Source organism: Cnephaeus nilssonii (assembly GCF_951640355.1).
Source record: "Cnephaeus nilssonii genome assembly, chromosome: 3".
Lineage (NCBI taxonomy): Eukaryota > Metazoa > Chordata > Mammalia > Chiroptera > Vespertilionidae > Cnephaeus > Cnephaeus nilssonii.
The window spans coordinates 5,944,893-5,968,125 of NC_137074.1; the positions used below are offsets into that span (position 1 = coordinate 5,944,893).

The window sequence follows — 23,233 nt, forward strand, 5'->3', positions numbered from 1 at the left end:
AGTTATATATCATTCAGGCAACCACAGTGTTAAAGAAAATAAAGACTGATAAAAATCACCGTACTTTTTTCTCCAAATGTTATTACAATTTTAAAGTCTACAATTTATTTGTTTTTCATTTTGTAAGAGATGACTTTTTAAAAACATATGGCTATATTTTAAAAAAAACTATCCAAATTCAAAACCATCAACCATTTATTCTTTAAAAAAATTACTAGGACAAAATAATTCTTATGATGATTTTTGAAGCTGTCTCTAAAATACAATGTTACACATATGAAAATATTTAAAGTTAATTCATCTAAGGTCTTTATCTGTGAACAAAATCAATTTTCCCATTTAAAGGGGGGAAAATGCAATAATTTTTAAAACTCTGGTAAAAAACATATAATATAAAACTTGTCATAACCATTTTTAAGAATAAAATTCAGAAGTGTTGGGTATATTCAGATTTTTGTGAAACCAATGCCCAAACTTTTTGTTTATAAACCTGAAATTCTATATCCATTAAACAACAACTCCCTACTTCCCCTCCCACCCCAGCCCCTGACCCCCACCATTCACTCTCCATGTCTAGGAACCTGACTGCTCTAGGTACCTCACATAAGTGGAATCACTTGTCTTTTTGTGATTGGCTTATTTCACTCGGCATAATGTCCTTAAGGTTCATCCATGTTGTAGCATGTGTTACAATTTTCTTTCTTTTTAAGAAATAATATTCTCTTGCATGTATATACCACATTGTTTATTCAGTCTCCTGTTTATGAACATTTGGGATGTTTCTACCTTTTGGCTATTGTGAATAATGCTACTGTGAACACAGGGATTCAAATTTCTCCTCAATAATTTATTTTAAAAAAATGAGTTTCTAATTGCTTTTGCATAGGTGATTCACCATTGTCTTAAAACAAAAGCAATTATAACAAATAGAAGACAAGTCAAATATATATGTTTTCAAGTAACTTGTACAAAAGAAAATAGTTGGTCTTCATCAAATAACAATGCTATTTCGTTAGGCGAGGGGGCGGGGAAATCCCAATATAAAAGTTAAAGACTAAGAAGAAATGAAGAACATTGCTGCAATACAAAAGCGTGGAACAAGTTGAAAAGGATGCAATTTATATCCATGTTCTAATTAGAAACATGACCACATAAAGTTTCTCCAGGAAAATCGATGGTAGTCTGACCACATTTACTTTCTTGAAGAGATATAAAAGTTCATTTTCCTCACCAGTTATTTCAGAAGAAAAGTGAAGCACTGTCCTTGATGGAGAAGTATTTGGAGAAAGATCAAAGCGAGCAGAGAAAATGACCCAAGGTTGAAAATTGTCAAACTTGTAGGAAGTGGTTGGAAGAATTTCTTATGGAGAAGAATTGGCTGAGAGCAGCCTGGAAAAAAATAAAGTCTCCACGCACTAAACAAGAATGAGGAAGGGGTGCCTATGGGCAAAGTAGAACATAGTTTAAACTTACAAAGATGAATTAAAGACGGCTTGGATGCTCGATCAACATTAAATACAGAAGAGCAAGGAGAACCTAAGTTGGCATTTCTCCAAGAAGCCACATTCACGGAAAAGAGTGGAATGTGCTCTTTACATGTAGCTTCAATAAGTGAAGCAAAATTAAAGAGTGAATAACTGAGGTGTCAATGGGTGCCCCAAGTTTTCAGGGTGGGGCAGTTGAGAAGGGCCCACCATCACTTTTTGTCTCAAATGCCTAAGCCAGTGGTCGGCAAACTCATTAGTCAACAGAGCCAAATATCAACAGTACAACGATTGAAATTTCTTTTGAGAGCCAAATTTTTTAAACTTAAACTTCTTCTAACACCACTTCTTCAAAATAGACTCACCTAGGCTCTGGTATTTTGTGGAAGAGCCATACTCAAGGGGCCAAAGAGCCGCATGTGGCTCGCGAGCCGCAGTTTGCCGACTACTGCCCTAAACCATTCGTTTTCCTTAATTTGGTATAACCTGAAATTAGTCACTGAGAATGCAGCTAAAGTCAGGGGTGAGGCAGAGTAAGAGCACGTCAGATAAAGCCTGTGGTGAAACAGAAGGGAGAAAAACAGGTGAGCAAAGCTAGGAGGCAGTCTCTTGTGAAAGATGCAAAACCAGCCTTAGGAAGATATTTTTAGAGCTTGAGACAGGACATTCCTCCCCCACCAACACCAAGAAGAGATTTTCTAATAGGGCTCTGCCTATTATTACAAGCTATGCACTTTATTTGATAACATCTATAATAATAAAAGTTTAATATGCTAATTAGACCAGACATCCTTCCGGACAACCTTCCGGATAAGCCAGGGCTGCAAGGGAAGCCCCGGTCCTGGATGCCTGCTGGCGGCCAAAGGGAAGTCCAGGTCTCAGGTGCCAGAGGGGAGCCGGTGCCAGCAGCTGGGGGAAGGAGGAAGTACACTTGCACGAATTTCATGCATTGGGCCTCTAGTTAAAAAATAATGTGTTTCTACCTACTAATAGGACCACCATCTACTAAATTCTCTAAGCCAAAAATCTGAGTCATCCTTCTTAACCATCTTTCTCTCACCATCACACTCAATCTATCAGCCAACATACCAAACCTTCCCCAAGCATTTCCCAAATCTGTTCCCATGTCTACAACTCCCATCCAGTCTCCACCATGTCTCCTGAGTACTCATTCGCCGATGCATTTACTCGCACTCCCCACTGCTCTCCATATAGCAACCATGGTCACATGGTCCCCTGCTGCCCAGTATTCAGCAGTTTTCTATTATCCCTACAAAGACCCAAACTCCTCAACTGAGAAGGCCCTACCACCTCTCAGCTTCCTTCTCCAAGCTCATGCCTCTTGGAGGTCTTGGTCCCACCTGAGGACCCACACAGAGCCGGTTCCCTCTTGCTGCTCCATCCTTTCCTCCCACTCCACACGTGGTCACTCTGGAGCTGGCCATGATGGTGTCTTGCTTTATAGTGGTGAGGATAAAAATAATGCCAATAAAGGTAGGAAATGAAATCTGAATCCAACAAAACCCATAACATCTATGAACTAGATTCTGGAAAAATAGAAATTTCAGATTTCTCTACCCATAAACAGTGTCTGTCTGTGAAAACATCTAGCTCATTCTTAATCGTTAGTCAACGAACCTAAGACTTAAAAAAGACACCACTTTTATATAAATCAGCTCTTGTTGCCTTAAATTCTAATGTAGTATTTCCCAAATTGTCTTAAAAGGAGCATCATGGATGGTCTTGAGAGAGAAAAATAAATGAAAATAAAAATTGCCATGACCACAGGATTCCTGGGGCATGGTCCTTTGGTAAAGAACTGTGTTGTTATTTTTTAATATGTCCTTTCCTAAATTTTTAAAAATATGTTTTTATTAATTTTAGGAGAGAGAGGAAGGAGGGGGATGGAGAGGGGATGGAGAGATAGAAACATCATCAATCGGCTGCCTCCTGCATGCCTCCTACTGGGGATATAAGCCTGAAACCCAGGCATGTGCCCTGACAGGGAATCCAATCGGTGACCTCTTGGTTCATGTGTCAGTGCTCAACTACTGAGCCACATTGGCCAGGCCCTAATTTTTTTTTTTTTTTTGGAACCCATAATCCACATGACCTTTTCCCTCTCCACTTAACCTCTCTCCATGGACACAGTTTGGGAAATGCTGGCGGAAACCATCCCACCAACTTAGAGGAGCATCACTAATTGTAAAGAAGAACAATCTTCTTTATGGTTCTAGTCTTGCCCCAGAATTTCAGAGCTCATAACCAGCAGGAAAACAACACGCCACAGAATGTATCATTAATTTTTAAAACATGACATTCATAATCTGCCTGGTTCTGGTTTGAAGACGTGCCAGTCGTTCATGTTTAACTGTGTACTCTGAAGATTCACATAAAAAATACCGTGGTCTCTTATATAGGCGTGTTTCCTCCGTTTTTCATTACACAGTATTTTAAATGTACACAGAAGATGAAAACGAGGAAAATGAACCTCCATGTGTCCATCACCCATTTCAACATGGATCAGGTCTTGCTGCACGCTGCCCCCGTGCACTGGATTCATTTGAAGCAAATCCCAGAGAGCCTAAAGGTATCTTTTTAAGAACTAAATTTTGGTTAATATTTGTCATTAAGAGTAAAAAAGCCACAAGTCTAACTCCAACATTTACACATACATAAACATACAAAGTGCACATTTATTAAAACACATAATTCCAGTTGCTTTTGATGTAGGCTGGAGTCCTTAAATTCATGGCATGGCATGGGGAGTGTGTTAATGGATCTCTCTCGTGTTCAGTTACTGCTGATAAGGACTCGGTATAAAATGTTTGTTCCAGACCACGGGGACCGATACGGTAGCACACTTTTGACTGTCAGATCGGTTTGATCCACACAAACACGTCAACAAAAGCAGATCAGCAGGCTAGAGCAGAGAAGAAAAAAATCAATACATCTTTGAATTAATCATGCAGCCGTCAGGGGGAATACTGGTGCACAGAATTGACGTGTATGTGTGGCCTATTTGCTTTTCTTCTGGTTGTCTTTCATTTCCATCTAGTGCCCAGTCCTTCTTATCGAATTCTGTAACTGAATTCACATAACTGTCCCTAATTGATAGTTTCTGTCTTACCCAATTCTTTTAGGAAAGGATTTGCGATCCAAAGGTAAGTAAATCAAATTTAAATCCTAGGAAACGGTGCATTCCAAAATGCTCATTTGGAATGCTACTCTCCAGTCTTTAAGTTCTGGTTACATATGACAGTTACTAATAAACAGAATCCTCTATAAGCCTGGATTTTACATCCTAGGTAATAACGTGATGTACACAAAGAATTTTCCATAACCTTCATGTTAGGTTCTGACTCTCACCATTGTGAATAGCCCTGCTGTTGCACGGGGGTTTTACGTGTTTGGCACTCATGCCACCTCCATTTACCAGACTCTCCAAAACAGAAATGTCCTCAGTCACATGTCCCTAGGCCCCAGAAATATCCTGTCATATGTCCGTAGGCCTTCTACTCTCCTTCTGAATAACCACTTCACAGGCACAGAGAAATGATCAACAAATCAAGTCACTATTAAAAAAAAGTAGCTTAGCCATAGATCCTGAATTTACAATAGAAGCAACAATGGGTATTTGGATATTTTTTTCCTATGTACTGCAAATAGGTTTAAAATTTGAGATTATCTGTGATGAATGTGTAATCAATGAATATTTTAAATACATAAAAGCAGTTTTCTTGCTTCATTCTTTTTCTTTAGTAGACAATGATGCATGCACTTACCACCTACCAAAGATTTCTTTTTAAAAATCTCAATATGAAAATTTAAAATAAACATTCTGGTAATTTTGATAAAAGACAAGAGGGACATATACGTAGTCATCTTTCACGTCAACAGATCAAACCCAGTAAACAAAGAACAAGAAGAGACTGAGAAAAATCCACCTGGATCCACACGTTCAAGATGGCAAACAAATCACGCGAGGATTCCAGCGGAAGTCACCCATCAGGCCTCGGAGAAGCCCGAGGTTCCGACCTCACATCTGACATGGACTTCGGAGTGGCATGAACACCTCTCAGGCAGAGCCAGGAAGTCTTGGCCAGCACTGGGAGTTTCCGTTCTCTCCACTGAGGGAATTCGGCAGAAAAGAAGCCAATTGAGACATAGATGGGGATAGTTTTCCTCCCACAGCGGGAAGACAGAGAGGATTCAGCAGAAGAGGGAGTAACTGGGACAGATCGGGACATGGACTGACAGCAAATAATGGCAAGGCCAAGTTCCTAGGCGCTGAGTAATTGTTTGTGGGTCATTCAAAAATTCCCCGCCGGGCTGAGATATCCTTTTCTTCAAGATTCCATTATTCGTGGTGGGAATGTGTAATATAGATAATGTTCTAAAATCCTGAATCCTAGAATAATTTTTTGAAAGCAAATGGCTCAGCTGGGGAACTGGAGCTGTGGAAACACGTCACATGTGTCCAGATGGCCCCTGCGCTGACTTTCCTTGGAGGGCTGGAGCCCGGCTGCCTTTCCTTCTGGGAAATGGCCCTCCTCAATATCAAGTTCATTTGGCTTTCCCGATGACAGGGTTCAATTCAAACAGAAAACAATGCCAAGAACTGAAAATTTCACCATCTAATTAGGGCCGGAGGAAACGCCACATGGCCTTTCTTTCCTAATACCATCTGTAGTTTGAACGTGGCCTGATGAGGGCTTTTTATAAATCACCTTACTTTCCCTGGTACCAGAACAATGGTAGTGAAAGTGACTGGCACAGTTCAATGGGCACAGCAAGGGGGCAAATGTACCCATAACAAATGAGCAAAGGAAGCAAGGACGAACAGGAGGTCAGGAAAAGGGTGAGGCCTTCAACATGAAACTTAGTCTGAAAAAGACACTCCCAGCATCTTTATCAGAGTGTTTCACATGGTATGAACCGCAGTTGGTCTACTCAGCGGTCGCCAACCTTTCGGACCTCACAGACCACCAGTGGTCTGAGGACTACCGGTTGGCGACCTCTGGCTACATGATGGGTGACAAGGTTGAAAGGAAGCAAAAAGTGCCTGAAATTCATGCGGGTTTGGGTGCTTCTGGGTTTTTCTGGGGATCCACTGTTCCACAGTTTTCCTTACCTCTTCAGCCTGTCCCTGATCCCAAAAACATCAAGAAACATTAATCTAAGGACAGTTCCACCTCTAAAGGAATATATATGGGTATGTATTTTTTTAATTCCCAGATATACAGCATGTTGCTTGCATCAAAATGCATTATAAGTATTTGACACGGAACTAAAACTTCAAAACTCAGAATTGTAAGTCTACTTCAAAATGATTCATTTTGAGAAGTGAAATTTTCAATAAACTGCTTTTAAATCAGTAGTTAAAACCACCCCGCCCATCTCCACAATTTCTTCAATATAGTAAGCCAGTGCCCTTTTAAATGGGTCAGATACTGACAAATGGCAACGTCTAAAACAATGCCTGATGCACAGCAAGTGTTAATGACAGTCATGAAGGGACTTTAAATTCCCAGTGAAAAACAACCACTACAGGCTGAGCCCTCACTTTGCCACTCACTGCCCAGGGGACTCTTTCTTCATCCATGAACTCATCCTCCCAGGCAATCTGATCCCAGGATAGAGACCCCTGGACACTCTAGGCAACATCCCCATCCTCACCCAGGGTCACATGGGTGAGCCCACAGGCTAGGCACCTGCCATTCCTGCTGCCCCCCAGGTGACCTTTCCAGGGCTCCACCATGAAGGTCAGAAGGATGCTCGGTGCTCTAACCCAGAAATTCTACAATTGTTAGGTGCAGCTTCATCAGTTGGTGGAGCACACTGATCCCTATTGGAAACAGACACACCACACACAACACCATAAGTATAGTTGACTGTATTTACTGAGTGTGTGTGTGTGTCCCCTTAGATAAAAGAGAAAAGTACATCCCAGGCACAAGCATGTGGCTGTGGATCCAGTACATCAGGAAATGCTGTAAGATGCCCCTAAAGGTCTTAGCATATAAGGATTTCCATCAACTTGCACACCTGCCCATATTCAGTGCCATGTTTTAATAAAGGCTGCAGCATGGAATTGTAAGGAGGTTTTAAAAATAAAATTATTTCATGAAAAGCAAAGGAGGCAGCATTGACTTCAGGACTAATAAATCTTGGGACTTTGGAACATCTCTTTCCCTCGAACAGCGCCCTGTTGTGAAGTCCGCCCTAAAATCCCAGCTGCCTCCGATTGGCCTGCCCAGGTGCTCTGCACTGGAGGAGAGGGGAGAGAGTGCATTGTGCAGTAGTAGGAAAAATACAGGAAAGTGAAAGCTCCTCTTAACACACTAAGAGTAATTTGAAAGAAAACAGCACCACCATTTTGATAGGAAAGTTCCTCATTCAACATTTATTCAGTAAATATAAGTTCCTACTATGTGACAAGCATCATGTTATACTTGAGGTCAATGGGAAGAGATGACTTTAAATTAAAATTAAATTATTTTAATCCTAAATGGTCTCAACTATTTTGATTTTCCTCTAGTTCTGCAATACTGTTTCAAAAAAAAACATGAAGTATATTGTCCTTAAACCACAATTAAGTGCCCTAAATATGTCAAATGTCTAGAAGGTTATACTAGCTTGGATCATACCATAATCAAAAAATTATTTTCTTGCTTAAATATATCCCTACTCTCAAGTTAGGGCTGTTGTAATTTGCGTGTCATTCAGTTGACAATTTTTGTTGACTCTAAGGCATTTACACACTGTGGGAAACTGGAAAAAAAAAAAGTTTTTTAAAAAGAAAAATATCTCTACTAGAGAGTGAGAATTGCAAGAGAGGACCTTGGACAAGTTGCTGAAACTCTCTGTGCCTCAGATTTCTCCTCTGTACAGTGGGGCCCATGAGAGTAACTGCCTATGAGGCTGTTGCCAAGTTGTGAGAGATAACTTGACATACACTGCTAGCTTTTCCTGCAAACATATGCTGATCTATCTGTTGATTAAGACAAAAAATAAGACCCTTTCGTTCTACCTAGTTCATGATCCATTTTATATGATCCAATTTCTGTTTAAGAAGAGTAAACATTTAATAAAGTAAGTAAAGAGTTGCTTATGTCATAAAAATCCAACAGACTCTGAGCTCAGTAGCACTCTAATGTTCTCGTATTGAAACTGCAGGATTTGGGTCAACGTGCTCCATGACTCCTGGACCACATCTCACACTTGAGCAACGCTTCTTCAACAGAATTACTTCTGATGTTGCTCCATAACAAACTCCACACACAAAAAAAATCAATTTATTTGTTTTTAAACCATGGAGTCCTGAGCACTAGGAACACTCTGTCCCTCTTTCCTTTAAAGGGGGGAAACGCAGGATTCAGATGCCCAATAATCTACTGAACAAGAAAATAGCAGTATTTATCAGACGTGTTAGTGCTCACGGTATCATCAGCTGGCTTCCTATCATCTGTCAGATGGTAATGCATCAGTGTAACCCAGAAAGCTGGGCAGGGGAGCAATATAACATGAGGAGTTCAGAAGTTGCAGATTAGATTCAGAAAGTGAGTTGACAAGCATATCATCTCTATTAGTTAGCTAGGGCTGCATAACAAAATACCACAGACTGGATGGCTTACACAATGGACATTTATTTGCTCACAGTTCTGGAGGCTGGAAGTCCAAGAGTAGGGCACCAGAATGGTCAGGTTCTGGTGAGATCTCACTTTCTTGCTTGCTGTGTGCCTGTACTAATATGACTCTCTATTCCTATCAGATTAGTGCCCAATACTTATGATCTCATTGAACCTAAATGACCACTGAAAAACCCTATCTCCAAATGCAGTCACATTGGTGGTTAGGGCTTGTGAATCTGGGTAGGGAGCACAATTCAGTCCATAGCATGAAAATGCAAGCTAAGCAGTTGGCCTATAATCCCTCGTGTCTTGGCCCTGGACCATCTTGATTCTGTCCCCATCCTGGCCCTGCCCAGTCTGACACAGGGGGGGTTACATCAGCAGAGGGACAGGCAGCTGATGGCATGGCTGCCAGCTGGCATTCTAATGCAATTGGGGCAGGACTAACAGCACAGGAGTATCCGTACTTCTTGCCAAGATATATGTACTTCTTGCCAAGGATTTCTGCTTTTTGTTTTCTTCCTTTAAAAATTATTTTTTATTTAAGGATCTCATTTATACTCATTTATCAGCTATCATGTGTAAAGCAGGAGCTGGAAAGACATATAATATGTGTGAGAGAGGGTAAAAAAGGAATTGGAAAAAAAATTTTAATGTGCGGGGTTGAAGAGTGTCCTCCCTGAATCAATGCTCTTCCCAGCACCTCCTGATGTGACCTGAATTGAAAATGGGGTCATTGTAGATGTAATTAGTTAAGATGAGATCATAGGAGTAAGGTGGGCCCTTAATCCAAGATGACTGGTGTCCTTGTAAGAAGAGGAGGTGAGACACAGAGACAGGCCCAGGAGGAAGATGGCCACGTGGCAACAGCAGCAGTGATTGGAGTGACGCCTCTACACGCCTCCATCAAGGATTGCTGGAACCAAAGAAGCTAGGAGAGAGGTATGGACTGAATTCTCCCCTCGAGCCTTCAGAGAGTGTGGCACTGCCGATGTCCTGATCTTGGACTTCCAGCCTCTGGATCTGCGATGCAATACATTTGTTATTTTAAGGTGGGGTTAGAGGTGTTGTTTTAATGTGTTGTTTACCACCTAATGTGTGATATTTTGGAAACTAATGAATACTATCTAAAAAATGAATAATGCAAAGGCAAATTCGTATTTGGTTGGAGGTGGCAGGAGGGGAGGAGGCAGTGAGGAACAAATAAGCCGAAGAGAGAAGACAGGTCCAGAGTTAGAATCATCTCCATAGAAGTGATGGATAAAGCCCTGGGAAAGGGATGAAATGACCAACAGAGAAAGTGGAGACTGAGGAGAAAAGGGAGCAGAGACTGAGTTTTGGGGTTACTTACAGTTCTGAGCAAGAAAGAAAAGATAAGGAAAGAGACAGTGGATAAATGCTCAGAGAGGAGAAAGTCAACCAGGACAATGTAGTGTAGTTTGTCACCCCAAGGAAGGCAACCGGTGCAGGAGGAAGGTCCATGTGTACATTCTTCAAGAAGGTCAGAGAGAACTGGAACCAGGAGACAGCCTTGGCATTTGACATTAGGAAGTCCTGGGTGACCTTGAAAATTTAAGTTTCAGTAGAATGTAAGAGGCGTAGCCCAAATCAGGAGAGGTTAGGAATAGTAGTGGGTATAGACCAGTGGTCAGCAAACTCATTACTCAACAGAGTCAAATATCAACAGTACAACGATTGAAATTTCTTTTGAGAGCCAAATTTTTTAAACTTAAACTTCTTCTAACGCCACTTCTTCGAAATAGACTCTCCCAGGGCGTGGTATTTTGTGGAAGAGCCACACTCAAGGGGCCAAAGAGCCGCATGTGGCTCGAGAGCCGCGGTTTGCCGACCACTGGTATAGACTACTCGTTTTAAAAATGTTCCAGGAACAACAACAAAAAAAAAAACACCAGAGAGAATGAAAAACACACAGTCGTACAAAATTTGACAAAGGGAAAGTTTCTTTAAAATTGGGGGACGTGACCACCTGTGTCAGAAAAAACACAGTGATCATTAAAGAGATGATGCCAGAGGCAAGAGGAGACACTTGAAACAAGGTCCCAGAAAACCCCAGGAATCATGATAATGGCATTGGCTGGAAGGAAAGAGGAACATCTCACTCTGTGAGAGAAAACATGAACATATCCCCAATGTTTGAGGGAGGAGGGAGAGCTGAGAGAGCTGATTTCAAACCCACAATATAAAATGATATAATCTTTGGAAGACTAGAGAGTAGATCCAGGAGAGGCTGGAACTTAAGACTCTGAGGAGAGGCTTTGCCGAGCCACCTTCAACAACACGAATGGAATCAATAGAAATATGAAAAGATCTGGAGAAATAGTGAAGGGCCAGTTAAAATTAATTGGCGGGAATGGTCAGTGCACCAATCCCTAGCAATGCTTTTTAGGCTGGACTGGCAATTCTACCAGTGATGGGCTACTGAGGAGGGAGGAAATCTAAGGTGCTCAAAGCTTCATCCTCTGTCCCATCTGCCTAGCAGTAAAGCCACAAAAGGCTGACAGTCATTGGGACTCTGCTTGGTTATTTTCTGGAGCTCCAGTCACCAACCCACCTTGTGATGAGGGACTCTCCTCCACTTGGTCCAGCCCAGGGCGATGGAAACAGCATCAAGATCCCCATACAATCCATGTTTATCTCAGGTCTTGACTTTGAATCCATGTTGATCTCTTATTCTTTATGTTTATAAATGTTTATATTGAAATCTTTCTGTTTAAGGTTTATGTTTGTAAATCTTGGGTCCTGCCTTCTTATTGGACGGCACATTGCCTAAGCAAATTTTGATTCATGATATCTGATTTTAGCTTGATGACAATGATAACATTAACAATATTATTGTTATCACTGCCTGGTATTATTTTGTGAATGGTCCTGTTATCCTCTCCAACTTTCCTGCTATGAGAACTCACAGATGATCAAGAGGCCAGAAAATGCACCTGGGTCCAAATTATATCTGATTGACTTGGCTGACCATCTGTTTCCTGTGCCTAGAAAGAACCAAATGTCATAAAGAGAGAGGAGCGCAGACAGAAGGCCCCTCATAGCTGAACATAAAACTAGCTTTACATTTAGGGGAAGCAAAGAAAGAATCGGGTCAATTGTCTGGGGATGTTAAAGGAATTTGGGGTGAGCTCTAACTGAAGGTTGGGAAAACCTGGACATTAAGGGATGAAGTCCTCAAAGTATACAGTGTCTCATTCCCTTGCTCTCTCCAGTATTTCATGCTGGACATATTGAAAACATGAGTTGAATGAGTGAAAAAATAAGCCATCGTCATTGAGGAAACAATTATACAGAAAAGGGTTCACATAGTAGGTCTGGGACTCCTCTCCTGCTGGAAACTGATCATTGTCAACAACCTCCATTGCTCTGAAAGGTCAGAGCTAGTTCGCTCACTACTTAGTTGAAACATTGTTAGCTGAAGCAGTCTCCACCTGTTGTCTTATGTAAATTTCTGTTATTGGAGTTTCCTGCCAAGGGCTATGGGCGTATCCCATAGTCTCAATAAAAGGGATAGCCAGGCCAGAGCAGGAAGTAGTCCTCCCACTGGAGGTGGGCTCCCGCCGGGCCCCCATTATTCCCAAATTAATGCTTTTCTAGTCTCTTTTCATTTGTTTGCGGCCTTTTCCAAAACCCGAACCCTGAACCGGAACCCTGAACCACGCGGGACGTAAAAGGGACTCCTACACTCTCCCTAGAAAGGCCTGTGTGTACGTCTTGGAGCTGGGGCTTCTGAATCTATAGGGTCCCACCACCCTGATGGTTCAGAGTGGCTCATAGTGCCTAAACTGTGCAGACAATACTGTTTTCGCTGGACACCTGTCCTCCTTCCGGAAATCTGGAATTGATGTACGTGACAGTCAGAGGGTGCCTGTGTGACCACCCCCCAATACCACCCGTGGGCATTGAGTCTTTACTGAGCCTCATGTAGGTAGCATCTCACATTGGTTGTCACTGCTCCTTGCTGGGGGCTGTTTCCTGTGTGATGCCACGGGGAGACTCTTGGAGGAGTGTGCCTGGTTCCCCTAGATTTCTCCTCCCATCATGTACGTTCCCTTTGCTGACTCACTCTGTGTCCCTTCCCTGTAACAAATCCCAGCCATGATCACGACTGTGTAACAAGTCCTGGGCATGCTCCCAGTAACCCCAAACCCTTCACACACACAACGTAAATAGTCTGTGAGATTCGATCGAAGAGGGGAAAACATGACCTGGACAGTCATTGGCTTGACAAATGGAATCTTCATATCCTGTCATTTTGTTGTGAGGGGAACCAGCACAACCCATCTTTCATCCACATGAGGAGGAAAAAAAAAAGCACTTTTCCACAGTCACGCGGCCAGTCTGTGCTAAAGCCGCACTTAGGAGTCCTGTTCTCCTGGTAACACTTGGAGTGGGAAATCAAGGAGTGTTTTAAGTTGACCTTCATTTCATAGAAGATGGGGTGTTTTGCACAAACACACACACACACACACACACATACACACACACACACACACACACACACACACACACACACGGCTCTCCTGAGATCCTCTAGTTAAATCTGTTATCACATTTTTCTGTTTGTTTTGTTGTTGTTTTCTTTTAAAAAATGATTATGTTAACATGCCTGTGGCAATGTGTGTGTCTTTCTGTCCCTCAGATCGGAAGTCAAAACAGATTTTGGGGGGGAACCCCTATCATCTACAACACAGTTTCTGATTGTGAGAAGGGAATGTGTCCTTCTAAAGGCTGACACCTGGTAGACTTCCGTTTCCTCTGATCTTTCAGGACCTCATTAGTGGGTTATTTTTGGAATAACTGACGAGCCCCTCATCTAACATGACCTTTATTCTCAGTGTCATGAAGAATTTCCTCCAGATCCGTAAACAACCCAGTTTTTAATTACTTCCAGGTGGCAGTGGAGTAACACGTTAAAACGAGATTAGTGAGCAACAGACTTAACTGGCAAAATTGTGATCAATTAGTGGCTTTTTAAAAAGAAAGAGACCAAGACCCTCTCTTCCTGTGAACTTTTGTGTGGAATATAGAGGGGTGGGCAAAAGTAGGTTTTCTGGGCCATTGTCACATTCTGAGTTAATAAAGCTCCTGTAAGAACCATAACCTGCATGTTTTTTCCATTCAAACGACTGTAAACCTATGTTGCCCACCTATGTATCTTTCAGTTACCTCACTCCCCCAAAAACAGCACAGTGAAAGAGTGCATCGTTCTTCCTTTGTATTCCAGTTGCTGCCTACCTCCTGTGCTGAGAGCAATTTCCAGTGGTGGAAATGTGCCTTGCATTTGCTGGAGAGAGAGAGAGAGAGAGAACAGATAGTAGCAACATGGATGGAATAAATAGATGGATGGAGGAAGGAAGGAGGGAAGGAAGGAAGGGAGGAAGGAAAATGATCTGTTAAAGTTTTCATTTGTTCTACCAATTTGTTTTTAGTGAGTGTCACAGAAATTCTTCTGTAATTCCTCCACTCCCTGGTACTTTTAAACCGGTGACTACAGGTCTGTTCCTTAACCTTTTGCACTCGGATGTCGAGTGTGACTCGACAAGGTTAGCATAGAGATTAAAATTACTCTTTGAATGTATCAATAATTTGAAATATAAAAAAATCCAAATAAATAAGTTTGTATGGAAAGAAACTCCAGTTTTTTATTCTACTGCCGCGCTCTGTAAAATCTGGGGTATTTAAAAAATTAAATCCCGAGTAGAATAAAGGAATCGAGAAAAAAGCAAGCGAGTGCAAAGGGGTAAGTCATGTTGATGTTGATCACATTCCCTTTACTCATAAGCACCTTGAGGACTGCACTGGGCCTTATCGCCATAGCAACCTGAGCAGTTTGCCTTGAAAATGCTCAGTGGCTAGGAATAAAATTAAAATATAAGTGCCTTAGAAAGAGGGAGCATGGCTCGCAGAGCCCTGTGTCACAGTCACACAGCACATATGTGCTGACACACCCACCACGGCACACCTTGCTGCCCCAACAGCTGTGCCCCCTCCCTCCAAAAGACAGTAGACCCATCCAATCTGCTCTCAGTCTAAGTCTGCAGGGGTGTGCTTAAGGAAAACCTCGCCCAACTGGGTTGGCTGTATCTATGATGCATTTATTCCTAATCCTCAAATGCTAATAGACTTTTCTGAATGGACATCTACCTCCCCAGAAAATCATTTGAGGGTGTGTCTTCCGAAGCATCTTGCCCATGCGCCTGTGACAGCCCTCACACCCTCACAGCACAGTGATCTCTCCCTGGGGCTCCCTAAGAGCAAAGCCCTCTCCATGGGGCCGGGGGAGGGGAATGCTTCTAAAGCACAGGCCCTGCCTTATCTAGGGTGGCCAGACCCAAACTCAGCATCCAAGACTCCAACAAGCGTCTCATGTGAAGTGATAGGCTATGTCCTTTGATATTTAAGGTGGGCAGGAGATGGTTCTTTTACCCAAAACACAGGAAGAAGAAAAGCATCCGAGGACTTGAACTCATTGATCCTAAGAGATAAGATCCTCCTTGACTCGTCACTAATAGAGGTGTTCTGATGGGGAAAATTGTGACAGAAATTGGGCCAGGGCTGAAGAGGGAGGCAGATTCCCTGGGAAGAGTACAATGTTTGCTTTCTCCATTTTTTCAAATCCAGTTGCCCTTGGGCTGTGTCTTTGATGTTAATGTAGCTAAACCCCCAGTGAGAGTCTCAGAATTTTATCAGCGCAAACAGACACGGGATGCTGGGTTCTCCCATTGCTGGCCTCCCTAATCAGGAAGAAACTCACACCAGGCCATTGCGTGGAACCCAAACACGAAGCTGTTGTCATTGTTCTTTTCCATGATGGGGTCTTACATCTCTATCTCCATAGCAAAATCTCCCAAGGCACAGTACTACCAAAACTACTACATTTTTATTGGGCAACGTTCATATGCTGATATTGACAAGGCTCTCATTTTGGCTTGGGGAAGTAGTAAGGATGTCTTTAAAATCTGTATAAACATCATGGCTCATTGTCCTGGCTCATTTCAGTTAGGTATGAAGGCGGTAAGTCAGGATCTATCATCAAAATTGAGGACATTAGATGGCAGTGTACATCCTTCCCTGTAATACACATTTTCAAGCCTCCTAGTGTCCATTGTTCCAGAGTCTGAGAGTGAAGGTTAACCATGTGGTACCCGATAGCCCAGGCGAAGGGCCCAGGTGAAGGGCCCAGGTAGACAGCAAAGCAGAAGGAAGACAGCATCAGACCTTAGGAGCCTCCCCTTCCCCTGGGAAATTCCTACCTTTAGGCCTGTCATAGCTTGGGCTACTATAACAAAATATATACTGGGGGCTTCAACAACAGACATTTACTTTTTGACAGTTCTGGAGGGTGGAAGTTCAAGGTCAGGGTGCCAGCATGGCGGGATCTGGTGACAGCCCTCTTCTGGGTTGTAGACAGCAGCCTTCTCAAGTGTCCTCACCTGGTAGATAGAACTCTGGTGTCTCTTCTCCTAAGGACACTGATCCCATCATGAGGGACCCATCTTCATGACCTAATATAATCTTAATCACTTCCCAAAGGCTCCATCTCCAAATCCCATCACATTGTTGGGGGAGGAGAAGTAGGGCTTCAACATGTACATTTTGAGGGGACACAAACATTCTGTCCATAGCAAGACCCTTAGGGTATTCTTTTCAAAGATCATTTAAAATGAACTAACTTATGTTCTTAATATCAGTGAACTAATGACCTCATATGACAAGGAGGCACCACTTGATTCCTGAGTCTAGAGTCAGGTCAAGTTCAACCTGCCCTGGGAAGAAATCTCCCTGCCCTAGGGAGAGAAGTACCTATCAGGTGTCCGTCTTGGTTGCCATGTGAACCGCAGTTTCAGTAGCCATTCCAGCAGCTGCTCTCATTAGCTTATTGCAAGTAGGCCACTCATTGATTTCTTCCCAGGGCAGGTTGAACTTGACCTGCCTCTAGACTCAGGAATCAAGTGGTGCCTCCTGGTCATCTGAGGTCATTTATTTTCTCAGCAAAGATAAAGGGCGAAATGTAGTAAGACATGCCGATGGAAACTGTTTCATTTCTTTTTATAGAAATATGCCATTTTAATGTTTGTAATTAAAAAGGAATTCCTAGGCGACAAACACTCATTTACCTTGGCCAAGGTTTCCAAAGAGCCCACAACATCTGTATGAGGCCAATGCTCAGCCATTAAAATGGGCCTTTGCTGCTCTGGCCTCCCACAAGGTGCTCAGGACCCAGGACCCAGGGGTGGAGCCAGACATCCCAAGGCAGGCGAGCCAGCCTCTGCCTGTGCAGGCAGCTCTCACCCTGCGCAGGCAGCTTCCTGCCAGGAGCCTGAGAGGAAGCAGCAGCCAAGAACCTCCTGTGCACCACGCCCAGCCCTCCATCTGCCTCCTCTCCATTTACTGCTGTAGAATACTTACCCAGGCTGGTGTTCATGGCTCATTTAGCCCATCACTGTCTAAAGAACTAAAGGAAGTGTCCCAGCTTGACTCATGGGAGGCTGGATGTCTCGGAATCCCAGGAAGAGAGAGGTGGGGTGACAGCCACTGCCAATGACTAAATCTAAACTAGTTCAACAAGGAGTTACTGGGCTCATCGATTTCTTTACAAAACAGACACACCTTAACCTTTTCCCGACCATTTGCTGTGCACACAGCATCAGGGATGTCTCTCCTGGAGCTCACAGCTAACTCAGAAAAAGCCCCTTGGTTTCTGGGACCTCTGTGCTGTTGGAGGTCACCCCCTACAGTCAGACCCAGCAATTCCACTCTGAGAATTTATACAAAGAAAACAGCACCACTAATTCAAACAGGCATGTGCATCGCCATGCTCACTGCAGCATTCTTTACGATAGCCAAGATATGGAAGCAACCTAAGTGTCCACCAATAGACAAATGGACAAATACATGGTGCGTATACACATTGGAATATTACTCAGCCATAAACATGAATGAAATCCTGCCCTCTGCAACAACATGGATGGACCTAGAGGGTATTGTGCTGAGTGAAATAAGTCAAAGACAAAAATCTTATGCTTTCATAAGAGTATAGCACTAATCAAAGGTGTCTAAGAAATATATGAACACACACATAACAGTATATATATAAAACCTGTATTAAAAACCTACACAGAGATTCATACAGATAGAGAATAAACCAATGGTTGTCAAAGTGAAGGGAAGTTGTGGGAAGGAAAAAAAATGGTGAAGGGAATTGAGATATACAAACTTCTAATTATAAAACAAATAAGTCATGGGGATGTAATATACAGCACAGGGAATATTGCCAATAGTATTGTAATAAATATGTAGAGTGACAGTGATCACATCGTAAAGTATATAAATTGAATCACTTGGCTGTGCACCTGGAATGAATATAACACTGTATGTAAATTATACGCCAGTAAGAAAGTCAATTGGCCATGGGTATGATTATTTCCTTCTAGACTTCCCACTCTGATCCGCTGATCAGCAGGCTGATCTCTGCACCAATATCATGTGGTCTTGATTACTGTCGCTTTACCATAAACTCTGAAACTGGAGAGTGTAAGTCCTCCAAAAACAAAATAAAATGAACACGACTGCCTCCCCAACCACTCAGCCCTTGGGGCCCAGAGGAGGGAGGTCCCAGCCAGGCTCGTCCTCTAGGCCTCCCTGCCTCCCTGCCACACTCAGGGTCCTGGCCACAGAGAGAAAAGTAATCCTTCCCCGCCTAAACCAGCCCAAACTGCTTTATTTACTGTGATCACCAGTGGTTTTTACCATTTGCAATCTCTCGTGCCTTCATGACCTCCTTCCCTGGGCATTTTGGCAGGCTCGCTGTATGGGGCTTGGGCACTGGGAACCAGGGCTGACAGTAGCCATAGCAAGTCAAGGTTGAATTTCCAGGCTTCCCATGTTGAATTTCCAGAGCGGCTCATTATACTGCTCTGGGGTCTTGTTCTCAGACTCAACTACCTGAGTACGAAAATAGCTTGCGTTCTCACTCTCTGTCTCAATCTCCCTCTGTCTCTATCTATCTATCTATCTATCTATCTATCTATCTGTCAATTATCTATCAGCAATCTATCTACCTATCCATCTATCTCTGCCATGTGTAGCCTCTTGAGAATACCCTGTGTTTGATTAAATGGCTTACTTACAAACCAACAAAAACTTGCTATTAATGTATTCCGAATGAGATGAAAGCATGTACTAGGTCCGTTTTCTGGATATTTTTGTGAAAGAAGAAAAGCCAGGTGCTTATCCATGATACATGTTGTTATTTTTTAAATGTTGCCCATGGATGAAGCTCCCGTGCCTGACTGAGGAGTGGCCATGCGAGTCGCCTGTCCCTATCAGCACGTGTCACCTTGTATCTGCATATCAGCATCCTCTCCACTCACTTGATATAAAATCCCTTACATTTTATTTAATTAGGTTTGTGTTTAAAGAAAAAAGAGTGTATTCACATAGATTGCAGAAAGACAGAACCTGCATATGTGTGTAGCACTAACTAAGGTGTCTAAGAAACATATGAACACACACATTATGTTATAAAAACCTACACAAAACCTATACAAGATCTATCTATAGAGAACTATATAGGCGTATAATACCTCGTGGTAAATTCTTTGATTTCTCACCCAGATTTCCAGGTATTCTCTCCTTCCAGGAACATGTCCCATTGAAGTCAGACATGACCATGGGACTTACTTCGGCCATTTAAATATGAATAGAAATGGTGTGTGTCACCTCCACGTAGAAACAGGTAGAGGCACTTTGCATTCTCCCTGCTCTCTTGCCCCTCCAGGGCAGACTCTGAGGTTGTTAGATGGCTCTTAGAAGATGGTGGAGCCTCCATCAGCGTAGACCCCCGAGTGTGGGAGATTGCAAATATTGCCCAAACTCCCTTTCCCTGAATCCACAGGATCTGACTCTGGGCTCAGCCAGATGAACTTGTTACAAATAATCTCCCCATCTGCCTCCAAGAAACCAAAACAACCTCTAAAGAGAAGCAATTAGAACCATTAACAAGCAAAATTAGCAAACAGAAGTGCACAGGCGAGTATCTATCCTGATTATTACAATAGTTTTCAGTTCTTAAGCGTAGTATGTCTGTCATACTCTACCAAATAGGATGATGAATCAACGTTTATTGTTCAATGAAGTGCGAGGGACTTCAAATTCACTGTAAAGATGATATTAAGAAATGCTGAAACATCTATTACATCCTAGTTTACTGTGATATGCTTTAAAGGCCAAATATTTAATTTTCGATTTGGACTTTTTAATGGTTTGATGATTTTTTCATTGTTCTTATATAGTAACCTATATTGTCTAGCAGGTCAATAAGCTGATAAACAGAAATACTTTGTCACCATGAGAGTTTAGTTCCAATTTCTTCTCTCTGTAAATTGTCAAAATTTTGACAGTATTCAAGGATTATATTCAAACATGTGTGCGAACATGCATACACATACATGACATAAAGGAGAGCAATTGTTTATAACCCATTGTACCACATTCAGTGCCCAACAAAGCTGTTTGCCAAAATCAGCCAACAGTCATCCTCCAACCATGTGCACACCAGGAAACTGAGGCTCGCACCCACATGGCCTTTCCAGGTAAGTAGCGTGGAGCAAGGACTCAATTCAAAAGCCGCCATGGAAGAAGTACCCCTCCTTCTTAGAAGCCAGATTTACACTGTCTCATTGGTGGACACCAAAATAAGGCAAGAAATTACTTCTATGCAAATAGACATATTTCAGTGCTGGATAGATATTCTAGCTAGAATCTTCAAGAAAGAGGCCAGAGACACCACATCACCCAAAGACCTCCGATGGGGTCAAAATGGCCGAAAATCAGAGCTTCATTTTCTAGTTTTCAGTTTCAGACTATCCGTCCTCAATGTACCACCGAGGCCTCTCACAGACACGATAATCCTACCTCCCTATTTCTAGCTGCATAAATAAAAACACAATTTCCTTATAAAAGTAAACCACCACCTATAGCGTATCGTGCAAGCAACTAATTTGATCCGCTCAATCACTGAAGAATATCTGACTCGAGCCACGTAAACCAAGATGAAACGCTGAAGCCGCATTTACTCGTGAAATAGCATCAACCTTAAGTACACTAGTTCTCGATTACGATGAACGCATAGGAAGAGGCCCACTCGATGTGTGAAACATCCCGTGAGAAGGGGAGCCTGAGGCGCTCCGCCTGGAGGCGCGGGGCCTACCTGAGATGAGTGAAACAGTGTCTTTCTCCCATGAGACGACGGTGATGTACGCCTCCACCGAGGAGGGGATAATGCACTTGAAGACCGCGACATTGCCTCTCATGGTTTTCTGGTCCTCCACACGGACTGTATAGGGCTCCCGTAAAACTGCAAGACAGGAAGGGGACCGGGTAACACACAGAGACCACCTTCTTCCGAGAGCATCTCATCTGGACATATACCCTGTATCTCATGCATAGGAATGGCATCAGAGAGATTTGTCGGGGAAAATTTTTAAAAATTTACATTTGACGTCTTAAGGACATTCATTCATTAACAATAAGTTACCCAAAGACAAAAGGGCAAGGGTACACCTAAACAGAGTTCATCTCCCCCAAAGGCAGCTCAATGTGGGCAGTAGCTTCTAAGTGAAGTCATGATGATAGAAAATGGCTCTCCGTGTCCTCTGAGGACCAAGAAAAAAAAATTTAGACTATAAAGAGAATTTTAAAATCCAAGGAAGGCAACCTCTCCTGGAAATCCTTGAAAACTACACAATTAAAAGAACTCTTCATGAATGACATTTTAGTGACAGTTGCAAAGCAGTTTGGGAAACAATGATCCTGGTGTCCATCATGGAGGGAAGGATGCTGATGAGGGAACCTGCCCAAACCCACAGCAATAGGAGTCTCCCAGAAAGTGCTCAAAGGGACTTCCATGAATGAAGTGTCTGGGTTCAAATCTGAGCCCTATCTCTCTTGCCGGCTATATACTAGGGATTTAGATGAAAACATCTACCACAAGGGATGGTTGTAATGACTTGAGATTGTGGAGAAAGCACTCAGGACAGGCTTGGGTAAAGCTACACAAATCCACGCCATGTCCGTGGAAGACCTCTGTGTCCAGGGCAAGGAGACATCCATGTGTCTCACACAAGTTATCCCTCACACAAGCTCCGTAGATACGGGAACGGCTTACTTCCCGAGTGGTTCATTTTCCTCCAATTTGAAATGAGGGTGTTGGTACAGGAAGATCTTCAAGGTCTGGATTTTCTAAATCTTTGACTTTCTAAGATATCCAGATCTCTTAACGTTTTAGTCATTTATTGGAAAATATGTGGCAAGAAAACTAGCATGAAATTAATTTCAAAACATTAACATATCAACAAACATAGGAATAGTTTCAAAAGGGAACTGTCCTCTTGTGCAGAGGTAAATAATGCCGCCTTGTTTTCACTTCCTTTTTTCTCTCCTTTTCTTCTTTGTTTTGGATTGTTTTTTAATGAGTCCACTGTTACTACTTTGTTGGTTTGTTAGCCATAACTCCTTGTTGGGTTATTTCAGTGGTTGCTTTTTGTGGTACCCATCTGTAACACCATCATTTATAGTCAGGTGATGCTATACCACTTCCCATAGAATAAGAGAACCCTAAAATATTGTTCTTCTATGTCTACCCTGAGCCTTAATGCTACTGTCCTCATTTTCTTTGTACATATGTTACAATCCCAAGACACTGTTATTATTTTGTTCAATTATTTTTTAAAGGATTTTACATTTAAAACGGGGTTTATTTACCCATGTAGTTAACTACTTTTTTCATTCTTCTTCTTTGAGTATGCTCTATCAGGTGTCATTTTCTTCTGATTGCAAGACATTTTTTCTAGAGATATCTAGTAGTGCAAGTCTTTCAGCTTTGTGTGCCCAACGCCAGTATTTCACCTTTATTTTGGAAAGATTCCTGTGTGCAGATTTCTGGACTCACAGACCCTTTACTTCCAGAACTTCAGAGATGCAGCCTCACCATGTTCTCACACTGATTCTGACAGAGTCTGTCGTCATCTTTCCCTTTGTTCCTCTCTGTGTGATGGGTCCCTTTCTCTGGCTGTTTTTGACGTTCTCTCT

General features: G+C 42.4%; 1 protein-coding gene across 1 annotated transcript in view; it reads right to left on the reverse strand.

The window, feature by feature from the left end:
• DSCAM (DS cell adhesion molecule) overlaps nt 1–23,233 on the reverse strand; it is a gene marked incomplete at both ends in the record, with an annotated part of 461,963 nt that overhangs the window by 345,857 nt on the left and 92,873 nt on the right. The window contains 1 exon segment of the mRNA XM_079762252.1: nt 21,354–21,500. Coding sequence (XP_079618378.1) covers nt 21,354–21,500 — 147 coding nt within the window.